This window comes from Lissotriton vulgaris, chromosome 10, assembly GCF_964263255.1.
Source record: "Lissotriton vulgaris chromosome 10, aLisVul1.2, whole genome shotgun sequence".
Taxonomy (NCBI): Eukaryota; Metazoa; Chordata; class Amphibia; order Caudata; family Salamandridae; genus Lissotriton; species Lissotriton vulgaris.
In genome coordinates this window covers 416,776,835-416,795,922 of record NC_141698.1, presented here as the reverse complement: position 1 = coordinate 416,795,922, position 19,088 = coordinate 416,776,835, and the positions used below count along the sequence as shown (strand labels likewise).

The 19,088-nt window shown below is 47.6% G+C and overlaps 1 protein-coding gene across 1 annotated transcript; it reads left to right on the top strand.

Annotated features, from left to right (window-relative positions):
- Window positions 1–13,105: 13,105 nt before the first annotated feature.
- On the top strand, window positions 13,106–17,569 carry LOC147685328 (uncharacterized). Its single transcript, XM_086939621.1, has 2 exons — window positions 13,106–13,376; window positions 16,821–17,569. Exons 1-2 carry the CDS (start codon window positions 13,106–13,108, stop codon window positions 17,468–17,470), a joined length of 921 nt encoding a protein of 306 aa, XP_086795747.1. The 3' UTR covers window positions 17,471–17,569.
- Window positions 17,570–19,088: the final 1,519 nt, after the last annotated feature.

Sequence of the window (19,088 nt, the reverse complement as noted above, 5' to 3'; positions counted from 1 at the left end):
GAGCTAAAGAACGGTGATGGATTAAACCCAGATCAGTTGACTGGGGGTGAGTGTTTGTATTGTCAACGCTCCGTCCATCATCACCTTTGGTTTTTCTATGTTCGCCCTAAGTTGGCAGGGTATGCTCAGACGTGAGTCCCTTGCTCACTTTGCCACTGGAGTGAAGCAAGCCCAGCTGAAGACGGCTGTAATGCCAGAAACCGGTCCTGGGAAGCTTGATTCCGGTCCAGGGAAGACATGGCTTTGGCAGTTCGGGCTGGACTGTTCCCATAAGGCACAGGGTCGGACTGATTTGCATATGGCCATGTTTGAACTGGGGTGGCGGAGTGAGCTAAAGAGCGGTGATGGATTAAACCCAGATCAGTTGACTGGGGGTGAGTGTTTGTATTGTCAACGCTCTGTCCATCATCACCTTTGGTTTTTCTTTGTTCGCTCTAAGTTGGCAGTGTATGCTCAGACGTGAGTCCCTTCCTCACTTTGCCACTGGAGTGAAGCAAGCCCGGCTGAAGACGGCTGTAATTCCAGAGACCGGTCCTGGGAAGCTTGATTCCGGTCCAGGGAAGACATGGCTTGGCAGTTCAGGCCGGACTGTTCCCATAAGGCACAGGGTCAGACTGATTTGCATATGGCCATGTCTGAACTGGGGTGGCGGAGTGAGCTAAAAAACGGTGATGGATTAAACCCAGATCAGTTGACTGGGGGTGAGTGTTTGTATTGTCAATGCTCCGTCCATCATCACCTTTGGTTTTTCTTTGTTCGCCCTAAGTTGGCAGGGTATGCTCAGACGTGAGTCCCTTGCTCACTTTGCCACTGGAGTGAAGCAAGCCCGGCTGAAGACGGCTGTAATGCCAGAAACCGGTCCTGGGAAGCTTGATTCCGGTCCAGGGAAGACATGGCTTGGCAGTTCGGGCTGGACTGTTCCCATAAGGCACAGGGTCAGACTGAATTGCAGATGGCCATGTTTGAACTGGGGTGGCGGAGTGAGCTAAAGAACGGTGATGGATTAAACCCAGATCAGTTGACTGGGGGTGAGTGTTTGTATTGTCAACGCTCCGTCCATCATCACCTTTGGTTTTTCTTTGTTCGCCCTAAGTTGGCAGGGTATGCTCAGACGTGAGTCCCTTGCTCACTTTGCCACTGGAGTGAAGCAAGCCCGGCTGAAGACGGCTGTAATGCCAGAAACCGGTCCTGGGAAGCTTGATTCCGGTCCAGGGAAGACATGGCTTGGCAGTTCGGGCTGGACTGTACCCATAAGGCACAGGGTCAGACTGATTTGCAGATGGCCATGTTTGAACTGGGGTGGCGGAATGAGCTAAAGAACGGTGATGGATTAAACCCAGATCAGTTGACTGGGGGTGAGTGTTTGTATTTTCAACGCTCCGTCCATCATCACCTTTGGTTTTTCTTTGTTCGCTCTAAGTTGGCAGGGTATGCTCAGACGTGAGTCCCTTGCTCACTTTGCCACTGGAGTCAAGCAAGCCCGGCTGAAGATGGCTGTAATGCCAGAAACCGGTCCTGAGAAGCTTGATTCCGGTCCAGGGAAGACATGGCTTAGCAGTTCGGGCTGGACTGTTCCCATAAGGCACAGGGTCAGACTGATTTGCATATGGCCATGTCTGAACTGGGGTGGCGGAGTGAGCTAAAGAACGGTGATGGATTAAACCCAGATCAGTTGACTGGGGGTGAGTGTTTGTATTGTCAACGCTCCGTCCATCATCACCTTTGGTTTTTCTATGTTCGCCCTAAGTTGGCAGGGTATGCTCAGACGTGAGTCCCTTGCTCACTTTGCCACTGGAGTGAAGCAAGCCCAGCTGAAGACGGCTGTAATGCCAGAAACCGGTCCTGGGAAGCTTGATTCCGGTCCAGGGAAGACATGGCTTTGGCAGTTCGGGCTGGACTGTTCCCATAAGACACAGGGTCAGACTGATTTGCATATGGCCATGTTTGAACTGGGGTGGCGGAGTGAGCTAAAGAGCGGTGATGGATTAAACCCAGATCAGTTGACTGGGGGTGAGTGTTTGTATTGTCAACGCTCTGTCCATCATCACCTTTGGTTTTTCTTTGTTCGCTCTAAGTTGGCAGTGTATGCTCAGACGTGAGTCCCTTGCTCACTTTGCCACTGGAGTGAAGCAAGCCCGGCTGAAGACGGCTGTAATGCCAGAAACCGGTCCTGGGAAGCTTGATTCCGGTCCAGGGAAGACATGGCTTAACAGTTCGGGCCGGACTGTTCCCATAAGGCACAGGGTCAGACTGATTTGCATATGGCCATGTCTGAACTGGGGTGGCGGAGTGAGCTAAAGAACGGTGATGGATTAAACCCAGATCAGTTGACTGGGGGTGAGTGTTTGTATTGTCAACGCTCCGTCCATCATCACCTTTGGTTTTTCTTTGTTCGCCCTAAGTTGGCAGGGTATGCTCAGACGTGAGTCCCTTGCTCACTTTGCCACTGGAGTGAAGCAAGCTCGGCTGAAGACGGCTGTAATGCCAGAAACCGACATGGGAAGCTTGATTCCGGTCCAGGGAAGACATGGCTTGGCAGTTCGGGCTGGACTGTTCCCATAAGGCACAGGGTCAGACTGATTTGCATATGGCCATGTCTGAACTGGGGTGGCGGAGTGAGCTAAAGAACGGTGATGGATTAAACCCAGATCATTTGACTGGGGGTGAGTGTTTGTATTGTCAACGCTCCGTCCATCATCACCTTTGGTTTTTCTTTGTTCGCCCTAAGTTGGCAGGGTATGCTCAGACGTGAGTCCCTTGCTCACTTTGCCACTGGAGTCAAGCAAGCCCGGCTGAAGACGGCTGTAATGCCAGAAACCGGTCGTGGGAAGCTTGATTCCGGTCCACGGAAGACATGGCTTGGCAGTTCGGACTGGACTGTTCCCATAAGGCACAGGGTCAGACTGATTTGCATATGGCCATGTCTGAACTGGGGTGGCGGAGTGAGCTAAAGAACGGTGATGGAGTAAACCCAGATCAGTTGACTGGGGGGGAGTGTATTGTCAACGCTCCGTCCATCATCACCTTTGGTAGTCTAAAAGAGACAGGATCAGGGACTGAGCAACAATTTTCTGCACATCCCAGGGTAGAAAAAGTAGAATTTGTTTTTGAATTCCTAAAATCCAAGAACACAGTTTAACCACTGAGGCAATGTGTGTCTTCATAACAAGACAGTCATCAAATAATGCCACTAGATTCCTGGCTGTAGTTATCGGAGGGGGCGGGAACTCTGCAGGCCAACAGCCAATCCATCCTGACAAAGGATCTGGGACAAACAGCAACATTTCTGTTTTGTCAGGATTACACTGGAGATTGTTGGCCCTAAGCCAGCCTATCACTGCTTTAATACATGCTGTAAAAGCTGTCTTAGCCTCAGCGGAGTCACCTTTATATGAGAGCAGCTATTGTGTGTCATCTGCACATTAACTAATTTTAATACCAAAAGACTCCACCCAAAAAGCAAGGAGAGTCATATAGATATTAAAAAGGGTAGGGCTTAATGCAGAATCCTGAGGAACTACACATTGTAAAGTTTTTACCTCTGAATAAAACGGTCTCATCCACACTGCTTGATCTCTGTAATCAAGAGAGGTACTAAGCCACCCCAGGGCTGATCCATTTAGTCCAACTGTAGAGAAACATTGTAATAATATCTTATGTGAGACCGTATCAAAAGCCACCGAGAAATCCAGCAGAATCAATTCTAAATTATAGCCGAGGTCCAGGTTCCACTTTATTGACTCAGAGATCTCCAGAAACACAATTTCAGTACTATGGAGGGGGTGCGGGGCGCGGGGGTGCCAAAGCCCAATTATAAGTGATGTAACACATTAGTTGTCTCTAAAAAATGTGGTGACTGAATTCTGAGTGTTGATCAGTTTCTCCAAAACTGTAGATGGGGAAGAAAGCAGGGAAATTGGAGAAAAATTAGACTGCAGTGCCATGCCTGCATTTGTTTTTTTCAAATGGGGAACCACAACTGCCCTTTTCCAGAATTTGGGTGCTATCCCTCATTGCATGGAGATAGTGAACAGCTTCAGATACACTGGATAGATTGTGTCGATAATCTGATGTAAAATATGAGGGGGAAAAGGGTCTAGAGGGGAGCCAGATTTGGAATTCTGGAAGCATTCTTTCAGTTTATCTTCTAAAGGAGGTAGTAAACAAGCACGCTTATTCACCAGCATAGATTCTGGAGAATAATGAGCTAATGCCGATGTGTCCACCTCGTTGATGCTATAAGATTCAAATGGATCTTTATAAATTTGCCTTAAAAACATCACTAAATTTACTACACAAATTCGCTTCTGCTTCACAAGGTGTAGCAAATACTGTGGGGTCAGAAAAATGCGACACAATCTTGAAAATTTTCTTAGGCTTGTTCTTAGCATCATTATGCAATTTAGAATAAAAATGACCTTTGGCCACTTTTAGATTGTTATGATATGATTTCAATGCTTGTCTATAAAGAACTTTTTCTTCCACTTTATAGTGGCGTCTCCAACTTCAATTCAATCTTTTACAAAATTGTCTTGCTACAGTCAGCTCCGCAGTGTACCAGGCGGCTGAAGAGGAGCGTTTCTTTTTTGGGGGCAGCTTTTTAGGGGTTACGTTATCTGCTGCAGTAGCCAACCATATGTCCACCTTAACATTATCATTTGACAAATCACAAAAGAGACAGGGCATTGTTGAAAATAGGATTTCCTGTAACTTTGGAATCACAATTTTGCTCCAGGCACGTATTGGGGCATTTAATACTTCACTGGTCTCGATTTTATGAGTTGAAAATGGTAAAATAAAGTGGTCAAACCATAGCACTTTCCTAGGTGCTTCCAAAGAAATAGACGTATTCGAAAATATTAGGTCAATTTGTGAGTAGGGTCAGAGGGGGTCAGAGAGAGAGTCAACGCTGTTATTGTACCAGTAACTTTTCAACCTTATCCACATGCAGATTAAAATCACCTTATACAAAGAAATTCCCATAGTTAATTATCTTAGATGCTAAGGGTTGGTCAAGAGAATTTAAACAATCCCATGCGTAGCCTGGGGGACGGTAAATCAAAACCCTGATAAAGAATGTTGTGTTGAAGGAAAAAATGAGGAGCCCAAGGCTTCGCCATCCTTCAGCTACTCAACCTGAAATGTAGAGCACTTGAGATGTTTTTTAAAAGCATCACAGACTATCCCAAGTGTCCTATGCTGATGATACTCAGATAATGGTATCGTTTTCCAAAAACTGCACCAATATGGGCAATTAATTTCGGCACTGCATGAGTGCAGTCAGTAAATGGGTGGACAGCAATTATCTTAAATTGAACTAATCAAAAACAGAGGTTATGCTGTTTGGAAACAATGCTTCATTCTGGTCCCCGGCGTGGTGGCCTCATGAGATGGGTACCCCAATAACCCAGTAGACAAGGTCAAAAACTTTGGAGTTTTGATGGCTGATAAGCTTAATTTCAAAGCCCAGGTTAAGAAGGTCACATCATCTTCTTTTCTTGCCCTTCATACAATTAAGAAGATAGTCAAATTTATTACATTTGATCTTCTAAAAAAATATGGTCATTGCATTAGTCCTACCAAGACAAGATTATTGTAATGGGTTGTACTAAAATCTTCCAAAAGGCTTCTTGAAGAGATAGCAATAATCAAAATTCAGCTTCTGGTTTCTTACTGATGTTCATAGATTTCACCCTCCTTCTTCTGCCATACGCAGGTTACACGGGTTACCTGTGAATGCGGCGCAATGGATGTAAGGCCTTATGCATCACCCTCAAGGCAGTGCATGGTCAAGGTCCAGCCTACTTGAAGGAGAATCTGAGATGGTATGCGCCGAGCAGGACACTCCGATGCAGCTCTGCCAAAAACCTAGTGATCTTGCCTTTTACACGTTCCTCCTGGAGTTTCCTGACTTGTACGGCACTAAACTAGAGTAGACTTACCCAGGATCTGAAATCATTCAGAAAGTCACTAAAAACGTGGCTGTTTGTCAATAGATGCTTACGGCATATCTGACCTTGCCACTATATCTCCAAGACATCTCAGGGTAATCGTTGCACTCAATAGGTTATTTCATTCATTCATTAATTGCTACCTTCTCCACAGTTCTCTTTTCTGTCTCCACGAATACAGGCATACGATTCTGGCTGAGCTAATTGTAGATTGGGACTAGAATCTTCCTTCATCCAGGTCTCAGTCATAAAAAGAATGACTAATGAATGAAAAGGTTATAGACGTCTAGAGCATGCTGGTGTAACGCACCGGTGTTGATTAGTGCGACTTCAAGGTACATGCCCCCATTAACTTTAGGTTCCCCTCCATACTAGAGAACGGAAGATTTAGTAAGCTTCTTCATCTAGCGCATGCTACAGGACCTCAGAAGTCTTTGAGGACTCGTTAGAGTTCCTCAAGTTTAGTTCAGTGAATTTGGGGTGAACAGGCGTCTTTACTTCGTTGAAATGAGATGTTTCTTAATTAAGTATTCACCAAATTCCTTCCTCTGGAAGACAGGAACATACTGATGTGAAGCCCTTTTGATACTGTTAGTGTTATGGTATAGATAAGAAAATCACTCCCTCTGCCACCGGTCAAGGCAATCTTCCTTTGTTGTTTATTTATTTATTTAGTTGTTGATGTTGCAATCACAAAGTCTGCTATACCACACAATTCTGCTGTGATATTTTGTAATAGCACTCCACTGGTCTATTGTTATTGAGTTTGTGATGGATACTTGTGCCAAGCGAACGACAACTGAATGGCAATTGACACCCAACAAGTGAGAGAAACCAGAAGCGTCCTTTCGCACACACATAAACATATTGTTAGCTAAAACTTGCTTTACTTTCACACTGACTCATTTACTTTCACACTTTTACTTTCACACTGACTCATTTAATTTCACACTGACTCATTTAATTTCACACTGACTCATTTACTTTCACACTGACCAGACAATATTTCAAATCTAACCACTGCAGAAATATTCTACTAACCACACACAACTAAAAACCAACAAAACAAAACATTGTCACACAGCGGTTCCTTCTGTGCAATTGGTGGTCCTCCCAGTTACGATAGAAAAAACGCTACAATGGCATAAAACTGTGGTGCTGTAAAAATGTGAGTACCATAACATATTGACAATGCCTATAGCAGTTAACCGATAAATCACATCCGGCTCACCCTTGAGATCCACCCTGTCTCTTTGAGAGTGCCCATGGGCTTGGTGCACTCATCTGCGATGGTGAGCTTCTACAAGCAACTCCAGAGAGCTCATGTTACCAAACCCAGCATCATCAGACAGCAGACCATAGACAACTCTCAAATGCACTTGGGGACCAAGGGACCTGGACATCATTGAAAACCTTCTCATTCTAAAATCAAAACCCAGGTGTCAGTAAATATATAATTCCTGAAACTGACAAAACTAGAGCGCAAACTTATCTCCAGCATAAAGCAGTTCTCACAATAACATATGGTTTAAAAGGCTGACTGATTATAATGAATCACTCCTATGTCATTTTACGCCGTGCCCTGGGGTTAACGCCGGAGCCTACACTCCGGCTGGAAAGCTATCACAGATTTTACTTGGTTTAAGTTATTAAAGCAAAGTGCATCCCACCATCTGAAGACAGTGGGACTCCGGGCTCACCGGACAGATTCTGTTGCAGGCTACCATGCACCGAGGTGAGCGCATTGCAGGTATTTACTTTATATTATTTTAAAAGTTTTATTTAGCGCTAGCATGACCCGTAGGTATCAGAGCGCTTTACATACACACTGTAAAAAACAGAAGGAAATTACATTACATAGTAGGCCGGCAGTAAGGAAGCAAACCAGAGAGAAAAAATACAGCATGAAAAATAAATAAACAGTGCAGGCCTTACCCGGCACTACATTTGTGCCAGTGATGTCAGGTTTTGTGGTACCAGAGCTCATTTAGTGCTGGGGTTTATTTTTCATCCTCAGACTTTGACCCAAACAAAGAGAGAGGGTTACAACAGGTAGAATGAAAGAGCAAGGAAAGATAAGAAAACAGGGAAAAGGTAGCAAAGCAAGGATCAAAAAGCAAGAGTGAATTAAAGAGTCAGGAGATGTCTAGTGGTGGGAGAAAGAGGCATGAGGTGGATTCAAGACGAGCAAGCCTTGTTTTTTTAACACGCCCTGATTTAAGTAGTGTTAGTGGTGGGCTACTATAAAAAAAAACATTAGGGCCCGGTACTTAATTTTTTACAAATGAAGTACTGGTGGCGCTTCCTATTTGGACTCTGCCATCCTACAGAGCAGTTTTCTATAAGATATTAATCACCAATATCAACTCCTTCAACCACATCCAAGAAGTTAACCCGTTCGGCGCTTATGACGGAACCGTTCCGTCACGCGCCTCGGGTGAGCTGTGCTAGTGACGGAACGGTTCCGTCACGGCCCGCTCGGGGCGCCTGTGCGGCGCGTTCTATTGAGAGGGCGCGTTCGTGACGGAACCGTTCTGTCACTAGCACAGCTCACCCGAGGCGCGTGACGGAGCGGTTCCGTCACAAGCGCAGGTGAGCCGTCCGACCCCCCCTAGCACTGCGGTGGAATTGCCGCCGCAGTGAAGGGGTTAAAGAGCTCTACATAACATTACCTGACTTTCGATACACATATCATCTTTAAAAATTGATGTTTTACTCATAAGTGCTCGCCTGCAGATTACAGTAGCTGTTGAGGTGAAGAAGGGTAAATCCAGGAGGCAATTTTCAAAAAGCAAACTTCCATGACTCTGGTGGCCTCTTTGAGCAGTGCTCTTCACTGCTGAAGTTCTCTGCCACTGCACCTACGAAAGGAACCTGATTTTCTCAAATTCGGCCATTGAAGCACCGAGAACTATGATCTGTTAGCAACGACTGTCTTGAAAGCTTTCACTAGGGGTTAGGGGGAAAAGTCAGATAGTTGCCCCTGCAAGGTCGCACCTACACTTGATCTGAAGTTCCTTGGAATAGGTGTTTGTTTGTTTTTCAGCGTGGATTAGGAAATTATTTTACCTTGTTGAAGAAATCTCTTTCCCTACATTGCGAAATAAATGGAAGTTCAAATTTCTATCCTGGAAAAGCCCTTACTCCTGCCCTTCACAGGACTAGTTTTACATGCATGTCTGAGGTGGGGAATGTCCTACAAAATGGTCCCCTCCACGTTTAGTTCCCTCTCCCACCGCACCCCCGTTTTACAAGGCCGAACACTAAAATATCCAACAATCCTGCCCCTAACACAAAACACGTGAATGCAGCAACTACACCATCATGACATCATTTCAGCGTTCGTAGCTCCCACTTGTGAAAATAAAATTCTATCCTTATCGATTCCGCGAATCCGAGTTGGACTAATGTGTTTCTAAATGCCCATATGTGAGTGCGCCCTTCAGATGTAGTTTGTAGGGCAAATGTATTTGAGAATGCCGTCCAAAGTGTCCAAGGGTTGAGTAAAACAAACCATTTTATTCTTCAGGCTAGTTCTTGATTCCAAGGAACAAAGCTTTAAGACAACTATAACATTACGAGGGACATCAAGCAAATCCTAAACTAAAGCAAGTGAGAGCATATCATGAAAATTGAAATAACAACTGCCCAGCTATTCCCAATCGTTCGTTGAGGCCAGGGCCAAGTGTGTCATTGACCGGGCCACATGACAGCACAGTTCATTGCCCCAACATACAAAAGGCAGCAAATCATGGAGAACCCTTTATAATGTAGAGATACTAGAGATGGGTTTTGGAAGGGACCACAGACCTCCACCTCTACCTACAGTTTCTCAAGGTTCTGGAATTGTAACACTTTTCCTTAAAAGGACATGGACCACAATACCCCCAAAACATGTGTCACGTTAGTAACAGACTTACAGCGGGCAATGAGACCGCTAATTGCTCCGCCATGTGGCAAACTGTCATGGAAGCTATCCTTTAAGGAATCTGTAACTCAAGTAAAGCTTCCTCATTACCATCTGACAAGGACAGTCATAACTTTTCAATGGGTATCTACTGCGGGGGCTTTCTTGAGCAATTCCTGCATTCATGGTACCTGTAGCAACGAATTCGTATTGCCTTCTTTCACCCCATTTTTTTACGATTTGCAAACACTCACAATCTAAGCGTTGAAAATCAATCACAGTTGCATCTCACACTAATGCATAAAGAAGGGTAATATATATATATATATATATATATATATATATATATATATATATATATATATATCATCACACGATTCCTGACAATGCTACCAGGAAAAAACGGCCAGCACACAGATGATGTGTTCTTTTTCTTTATTCCGTTTCCGAACCCCCCTACACCCCCGACAGACGCGTTTCGCTCAAGGCTTCGTCAGTGTCGTCAGTGAACAAACATTTTTGCCATTTTAAACAGTCCGCCCTTTCTTGTTGGTAAACATAGAAGATGGTACACAAAACTATTTTGTGGCGGCCATTTCATAGTGTGCAAATACATGGTGTCTATTCCTGTTAAAAAATGGCGACAGATAAAGTGCTCAGTGCAATTATGTGAAAAAAGGTTTGACAAGTGACTGGATAATTATTCAGACTTTCACATATTCACAAATTTTACATTAATGATACCAAACGATGCTATTTACATATTTTACAGGCATTTAAGACGTTGTGTAGGGGTGTATCCCCGATTTCATATACGTCAATGTTGTGTGCAAATCCAATATGTACAGGTGATGGAGTTATTGAACCCAATGCCCACTATTTACAAATCTACAGTATATAACATATATATATATTTTCGATTCTTCAGGCAGATACTCTCTAGACTCAGCTAGTTGGTTAGCTATGCCGCCCTGAATGGGCTAAATTATTTATCACACCTTGCCTTCTTACTTTTTTTTTTTTTTTTTTTTTATATATATATTCTCGTACTTCACCCAGACCTTTCTCGTACAAGTTGAAAAGGAGATATATATATATAAATATATATATATATATATATATATATATATATATATATATATATATATATATATATATCACAAACAATGGCGAAATGAACCCGCGCCACTTTCCAAAAGGCGGGCCACAGCGGGGTTCGCCTTACCCCCGTCAATCCAGTTAAGAAGTTGTGAACAGTATCCATAAGACAACAAGCTGAGGCCCAGTTGCATTCAAGGTGAGTTTTTAATGGCAGAAAACACCCAACGCGTTTTGCAGCCGCAGCCGCTTGATCACGAGTGAAAGTCAGTGTTTAGTCAATAAAGATATATACAAAACAACGTTTAGTCATGTGACATAAAAAGTGAAAACATACTCTCTTGTTAAATTCACAAGGTTCCTTAACCCATGGACAACAACATAGTTACCTTTTCATAAATCATTGCATTCACTGATTTACGATATTTAGGTAAACAAAGAAAAAACTGTTAAGTAATCGCCCTTCGTTTTAGTTCTTACGTCTTCAGAACTACATCTCCCATAGTTCATAGCGCACACGTTCTCATTGTAAACAAATTAACGCTGCTCTGCACTATTGCATTTCTATAGCCCAAGTGGGCAAAAACTTTAGTTCAAGCAACCACTATGCTTTTCCAACAAAGTGTCAATTGAAGGTTGTATTTTTTAGACAAAGTCGCATGGTTTCATATTTACATCGTTTCACGCCCTAGTGGGCTCAATCACTTCCAAACTTATATTGTCCCTTCTTCGGGTATGTTAAACAGTTCATGGTGGACCCAGGGAGAGCCAGGCGCGAGCCGGTCTCTTCCTGGGCAGGTTCGCGCGAGGATCATTACCAGGTGGGGCTGATTAGCAGAGGGGTTAAAAGGGGAAGTCAGGCGGGCGGTTAGGAACTGCGTGGCGGGAGGCGAGAAGGGAGGTTGTTTTGCGCTCGTGTTCCCACCTTTGTCCTGGGTCATGGAGGAAGCTGCGGAGGTTAGGAGGGCTGTACAAATCCTTTGTGCGGCAGGGCGTGAGGACTTGTTGATGCCGGGTGTCCCGGCGGAAGCTTGGGTCGGCATGGCCCGCCCCCCTCGCAAGGCTTCGGAGGGCGTCGCCAGGGCTGTGGAGGCGTGTTTATCGCCGGGCCCAGAGGACGAGGAAGACGGCGAGGCGGCCATGCCGGCAGACGGGCCTGGGCTTGTTTTGCCCGCCGTGGAAGCAGAACCCCCGCCGTGGGACCCGGGCGCCCTCCAGCAGGTATGTGCGTTACCATTTTTCGATGCTGGTGCACGAGGGGCGCCCGGGGGGAGGCGGGGGCGTTCCATGGGCCGGCTGGCTCCGCGTACAGGCGGATTGGTACCTGGGAAGTCGGGGAAGCTGCAGGCGGGCCCCAAGCCCAAGCGTGGGCGAAGCTTGGAGCAGCATGGGCGCTTGCACGCCCCTCTACCTGCTGCGGTGCCCCTTGCCTCTTTCCCCTCGGTGCCGCCTTTGGCAGATGGGGTCTCCCCATACTTATGGCTCAACGGGCAGTGTTATCTGCTCTCCCCTGCATTGCCGGGGCCTGTTCCTGCCCCCCTCTCTAATGTTGGCTCTCCTCCCTCGGTTGACGCCGATGCCAGGCACCCCCGTGCCGCGCTGACGTCGCCCCCCCCCCTGAGGCCCTGCCCCCAGCCCCTGCTGTGGTGTCGGTGGGTGCTGCACATACCCTGCTGCCCCCCTCGGCCAAAGCTACTTCAACTGCTGCTTCTGGCTCCCGGCCCCCCCCCACACGTCCCTGACCCCGGGTGGTAAGGGTTTGCCGCGCAAGGGGGCGCCCCCGGCCACTGGTCAGACACTGTTCCCGGTCCCCAGGGGTTGTCCAGGTGGGCTTCTGGGTGGCCCTGAGGCTGGGTCGGTGGGTGTCACTGGTCTGACGTCGGGGGGTGATTGCGGTTCCGCTGTGGGGGGCAATGTTTTTGGAGCTGTTTCCTTGTCTGGCTCGAGCGGCCGCAGCTTTCAATCTGCGCCGTCGGCTAGGCGGCTGTTGGCTGTTTCTACAGGCCCGGGAACTGTCCACACGGCTGTTTCCAGTGGTGGGCTTACAGGGGGGCTGTCTGGAGCGGACGGCTCTTCTACAGCTTTCAGTGCACATAGCTTTCAAAACATCGACTGGCAATTTTATGATGGGGGTATTGGTGATGGGGCTATGCCCAGTGGTAGTGATCAAGTTGCATTTTCTGATGAAGCTTTCGGTGGGAGTTTTCATGATGATGAGTTGGAAGAAGGGGAATTGAGAGACAAAGATGTTGGGCTTTTGGCAGCACGGGCCCAGGGGGGTGGGTTGGGGCAACCCACTGTTTCTCGTGTTTTGCAGGAGTCTCGAGCGGACCATGCAGGTGTACGAGGGGCAGTGTGGTCTGGACCTTCTCAGAGGGATCGTGGGGCTGTCGCACAGCAGTCGGAGCAGTTACCGAGAGGTAAGGATGGGTGGTGGTCTGTGTGGCAACCTAGGGAGAGTCTCCCTGTTAAGAGTACAAGATCTATTGGTACGGGGGATGGGGTTGTGGTTGAGTGAGTCGCTCTGGCACCGAGGCTTGAGCGGCCTGTACTTTCGAATGTTTCTAATGTGCAAGTTGCAACTGAAGTTTCTACAGCGGGGGCGGGCGGGGTGGATGCCACACGTGTCACGGAGGATAGTATCCTACCGAAAAAGTTGCCTTATTCTGGGGTGGGAATGCCTTTGGGGTCTCATTTATCTGAAAAAACGAAGAATTTGATATGGTCTGGGGCATTTGTGGATGTTTTTAGGCTTCTCCATAGGGATGTTCAGGCAAAAGAAGGGTCAAAGGAGGAGGAATTAGAATTGGCTCGGAGGCCTCGTGTTCCGAAGTCCATAGAGAACTGGACTTCGGCCTTTCTTATTTATGCCAGCGTTTATTGTCAACGTCATCCTGAGAAAGCAATAGACATGTTTAAATATGCAGATGTTATCCGCAAGGCTCACAGTTATTTTGGCGGCTTTGCTTGGTTGTCATATGATGACGAATTCAGGGCGCGCATGAGCGCTTTCCCTGAGCGTTCGTGGGGTGAGGTTGATTCCGAGTTATGGTTGCAATGGATGGCATCGGCAAACCCACCTGCTACGACCCACACAGCTAGCGGGCAGCCAGTGTATTATCGGCCCTTTTCAGCTCGCCCCGCTCAGTCTGGGGCGGGGGTTTGGGGCAGAGGTCAATCAGCCGCCTCTGGCACATGCTGGCATTTTAACAGGGGTTCCTGTAACAGACCTGCTTGCAGGTACAAACACGAGTGTTCGCAGTGTGGAGGGAAGCATGCCCTCACCCAGTGTTTTCCCGGCCAGCGGTTGGGTGAGCAGGGAAGAGGTTCAGGGGGTAGGGGGCAGCAACAACAGTCTGTTTACAAGGGCCCCTACTCCTATTAGGCAGGAGGTTCTCGACCTCTGGCTGGTGGATTATCCAGATTTTGAGGCCGCTAAGATTTTGTCTTGGGGTTTCAAAATTGGGTTCCGGATTGGGTATCAGGGACCCAGGGTGGGCAGGTGGTCGGACAATTTGAAGTCTGCGAAGGAGAGTCCCCATGTTGTGCGGAAGAAACTGGATGCTGAGCTTGCGGCTGGTAGGATTGCTGGTCCTTTTGTGAATTGTCCTCTGCCTGACTTGATTGTATCACCCCTGGGTGTGGTGCCTAAGAAGGCGGAAGGGGAGTTTCGTCTTATCCATCACCTGTCCTGGCCCGAGGGTTCATCAATTAATGACTTTATTGATCCAGCTGACTCAACTGTCAATTATGCTTCGGTGGACGATGCCTTACGGCTCGTGCGCACGGCTGGTGTTGGGGCTTTGCTGGCGAAGAGCGACATTCAGTCGGCTTTCCGGCTATTGCCCATTCACCCTTGGGATTTCAGTCTGTTGGGAATGCATTTTGATGGTAGTTTCTACGTGGATAGGGTGTTGCCCATGGGCTGTTCAGTGTCATGCTCCCTTTTTGAAACTTTCAGTACCTTCCTGCAGTGGCGATTCACTTTTGTTAGTGGCCACGTATTGGTCTGTCATTACCTTGATGATTTTCTTTTCATTGGGGAAGGTCGATCTGGGCAGTGTCAGTCGGCTTTGAACATCTTTCAGGCTCTAGCGGAGGAATTGGGGGTTCCATTGGCGCCGGACAAGACAGAGGGTCCCTGTACGTCCCTGACTTTCTTGGGGATTGAAATTGATACTCTGTCTATGGTGGCGAGATTGCCTGTGGCTAAAGTGAAGGAAATGTCTGCTTTCATACATCTGGTGTTGGGGGAGCGGAAAGTTGTTTTGAAAACTGTTCAGAAGTTGTTGGGTTACCTCAATTTTGCTTGCCGGGTTGTTCGGGCGGGCAGGACATTCTGCAGACGTCTGGGTTTGTCCATGTCCGGAGCACGCCTTCCCCATCATAGGGTGCGCATTACCACCGCTGTGCGTGCCGATTTGACCGTCTGGCTTCGTTTCCTACAAGAGTTTAATGGCGTGTCCTTGTTTTTTGCGGATGAGGACATGGTATGGCAAGTACAGTTGTTCACTGATGCGTCAGGGGCTCACGGCTTCGGAATATTTTGGGAAGGTCGATGGTGCGCGGCCGGCTGGCCGGCGCACTGGAAGGATCAGGGTCGCAGCATAGCGTTTCTGGAGCTCTTCCCGCTGCTGGTTGCTCTGCACCTATGGGGGGATGAGTTTCAGAATCGCTCAGTCTTGTTTCACGTGGACAATTTGGCAGTCGTGCACCTTGTCAATCACCAAAAGGCTCGTGATTTGCGGGTTTTGCGGCTCCTGCGCGCATTCATGCTGCGGTGTCTGCAATTAAATATTGTCTTTAAAGCACGGCATGTTCCTGGTACTTCTAATTGCATCGCTGATTCTTTGTCTCGCTTTCAGTGGTCCGAGTTCCGCAAGTTAGCTCCTGGGGCGGACCTGGAACCTACAGCGATCCCACAGTACGTATGGGACCTGGGGGATTGAGGGTTCACCACTTGGTAGAAAATTCAGTGGCTGAATCCACCAGGCGGGGTTATGTGAAAGCCTGGAATGAGTTTCTGCAGTTTGGTAAGGATTCGATGGGGCCGATTGGGGCGGGTTGGTCTGATGAACAATGCGTCTTGCAGTTTGTTTTACATCTGGCGGACAAAGGCTTATCGCCCACTACCATTTCTGGCAAATTGGCTGGGGTTTCTTTTTATGGGCAGCTTTGGTGGGGGAGGGATCCGGTTGGGGGGGTGTTGGTTCGTAAAGTGTTGAAAGGTTTGGCCAGGCTCCGGGCTGGTGGTCAGCAGCTCCGGCAGCCAGTGACTTTTGAGTTGCTCCAGTTGCTGTTGCCGGAATTGGAGGTGTGTTGTTATGATGCTTTGGAGTGTGCCAAATTTCGTTTGTGTTTTGTTTGGTTGTTCTTTGGGGCATTTCGGGCATCAGAGTTGCTGGGGTTGCGGGGCAGGGTAGGTATGACCAGCAATGAGGTGGTGTTGGAAAGTGACAGAGTGCGGCTGTGGCTGCGGGCATCTAAAACCGACCAGATGGGGAGGGGTAAGTGGGTGTTCCTTGGTAGGAGTGGTGTCTCTGCATGTTGCCCGGTTGGGGAATGGGAAGTGTTTGTGTCCTCTCCGCATTTTCTCCAGGGGTCCATATTTTGTCATGCGGATGGTAGTCCCATAGTTGCATCTCAATTGTTGGCTGTATTACGCAAGGTTTTGTTGCGCTTGGGGAAGGATCCTGTTCAATTTGGTACTCATTCTTTCCGAATTGGTGCGGCGACGGAGGCCGCTCGGTTGGGGTGGGACTGGTCCCAGATCCGACGCATTGGTCGTTGGCGTTCCAAGTGCTGTGAAAAGTATGTGAGGAAATAGTGCATTTTGGCTTGTCTAACATTTCTTTCTCTCCTAGGTCCCTGGCCATCAGTCGCCGGATGCAAACGAAGGGTGTGGATACTGGGGCACTCTTTTGTTAAAAGAGCAGCTTTAGCCGCTGCCAGTCAGCTCTGTGGGAGATCACTTGGTCTGAACAGTATGACACACGAAGTCTCCTGGCATGGAACAGGGGGAATGCGCTGGAGTGGGCTTTTTCCCGCCTTGGCTGCTTTGGTTTCACAGTGTTTGGGGGGCCCTCCGGATCTCCTGGTGCTACACTTGGGAGAGAATGACTTGGTTTCTCTCTCTGGGTTGACCTTGTTAAAATTAATGAAGCAGGACCTGGAAATCATCAGAACCACATGGGTGAGCACCATGCTTATATGGACTGAGTTTGTGCCTCGTTTGCAATGGCGTGGGGCGAGGAACCATTCTGCCCTGGAAAAGGCTAGAAGGAAAGTGAACAGGACAATGCGCCTTTTTTGTCAACATTGGGGTATCTACAGTTTGGACCATTATCATTTAAAAGTCTCTGAACATCATTTATTTTGTGAGGACGGTGTGCATCTCTCAGCTTTGGGCCTCTCTTTTTACCTCCTTGAACTCAGGGACTTGATTAGCAAGGTTCTTCAGGTACAGTTGTGGTGTGCTCCTTCCTTTCCTTTAGGTGGGGCAGGAAAACGCTAAAGGTTTTCCTGGGTGGCGGGTTTTTGTTAGTGGGGGTGGGCAGCCTGGAGCGGGTTGGCCATCCTGAAGGGTAGCGTTGGGTAGGCTAGGGGTAGTAGGCAGGAGTTTGTTCGGGGTTTTGGGATTTAGGTTTCGTAGGCTCACTGTAGAGTTGAATTATGTAAATAAATAAATAATGAATGTGTTTATGAAATTTATGATGCACCTGTCCTAAAATAAAAGTGGCCTTTCTTGCTCCTAAAAGAAGGTGTGGACAATGATTTCTTGCGCGAGGGGGGACCCAGGGAGAGCCAGGCGCGAGCCGGTCTCTTCCTGGGCAGGTTCGCGCGAGGATCATTACCAGGTGGGGCTGATTAGCAGAGGGGTTAAAAGGGGAAGTCAGGCGGGCGGTTAGGAACTGCGTGGCGGGAGGCGAGAAGGGAGGTTGTTTTGCCCCACCCACCCTCCCTCTTTTTCTTTTTCTTTTTCTTTATTTATGGGTTTTTTAATTTTGCGGTGCTCTAGGCGCTGTTTAGTTTAGGTAGGTTTGCCGCTGTTAGGATGGGTGCCTTTGTTCTTTTAGAGGCGGGTTTTTGTTAGTGGGGGTGGGCAGCCTGGAGCGGGTTGGCCATCCTGAAGGGTAGCGTTGGGTAGGCTAGGGGTAGTAGGCAGGAGTTTGTTCGGGGTTTTGGGATTTAGGTTTCGTAGGCTCACTGTAGAGTTGAATTATGTAAATAAATAAATAATGTGGAGAGGTGTGGCTCACTGGTTAGAGGCGGCAGACCCGAGTGCAGAGAACGGCCCGGGACCAGGGTTCGATTCCCGACGCGGCAGGGTCTTGGACCAGGATCAGCGGACTGATAATTCTCGCATCGGTGCCTACTCTGACCAGGGATCACACTCGGCAACTCTGGGCATTAGCTTGCCTCATCTCCACAACGGCCCCACACAAACGCCGGGGATGCCTGGTTTCACCTTGGAGACCCCCAGGAGGGACTATCTCACAGGGAAAGCCAGGACGGGTTCCCCAGCGGTCTATAGCGCTACGAGGCCTCCGGGTAGCAGTGCGCTTTACAAGACACAACAATTTACAATTTACAATTTACAATGAATGTGTTTATGAAATTTATGATGCACCTGTCCTAAAATAAAAGCGGCCTTTCTTGCTCCTAAAAGAAGGTGTGGACAATGATTTCTTGCGCGAATTTACATATCGCAAGTTATCATATTTCATCATATGTTTGCGACTCCATCTCAATAGTTTTCAAATTGTACCATGTGTTTTGCAATTTGGCAGCGTCCATAATGTCAATTCTATTTGCCCTAGTGGGCATCATACAACCATTCCGTCATGGCCATTATGTGCACGTTCCAAAACTCCTGATTATGGACTTTGACTTTGTCTAAAAAATACAACATTCAATTGACACTTATATAACGCTTCTTTATGCAGCCCTACCTATCGCCACAAAGCCCCCCACATAACGCAGCACAGGCCTTTTCTTTTTTAGCATTTTTTATATAGCGCGATCTCGGCCCGAAGTTATTGCAGCGCTGTACATGAGATGAGCACCAGTTACATAAGAGGCTTTGACCGAGGGACCCACATCCAGTCCTGTGGACACGTCCGAACTCAGAC

Coding starts and splice junctions, on each gene's coding strand:
- LOC147685328 (XM_086939621.1), top strand. CDS start 13,106: ATGCCCAGTGGTAGTGATCAAGTTGCATTTTCTGATGAAGCTTTCGGT. Junction 13,377..16,820: donor GTCGGAGCAGTTACCGAGAG/GTAAGGATGGGT, acceptor TTTCTCTCCTAG/GTCCCTGGCCATCAGTCGCC.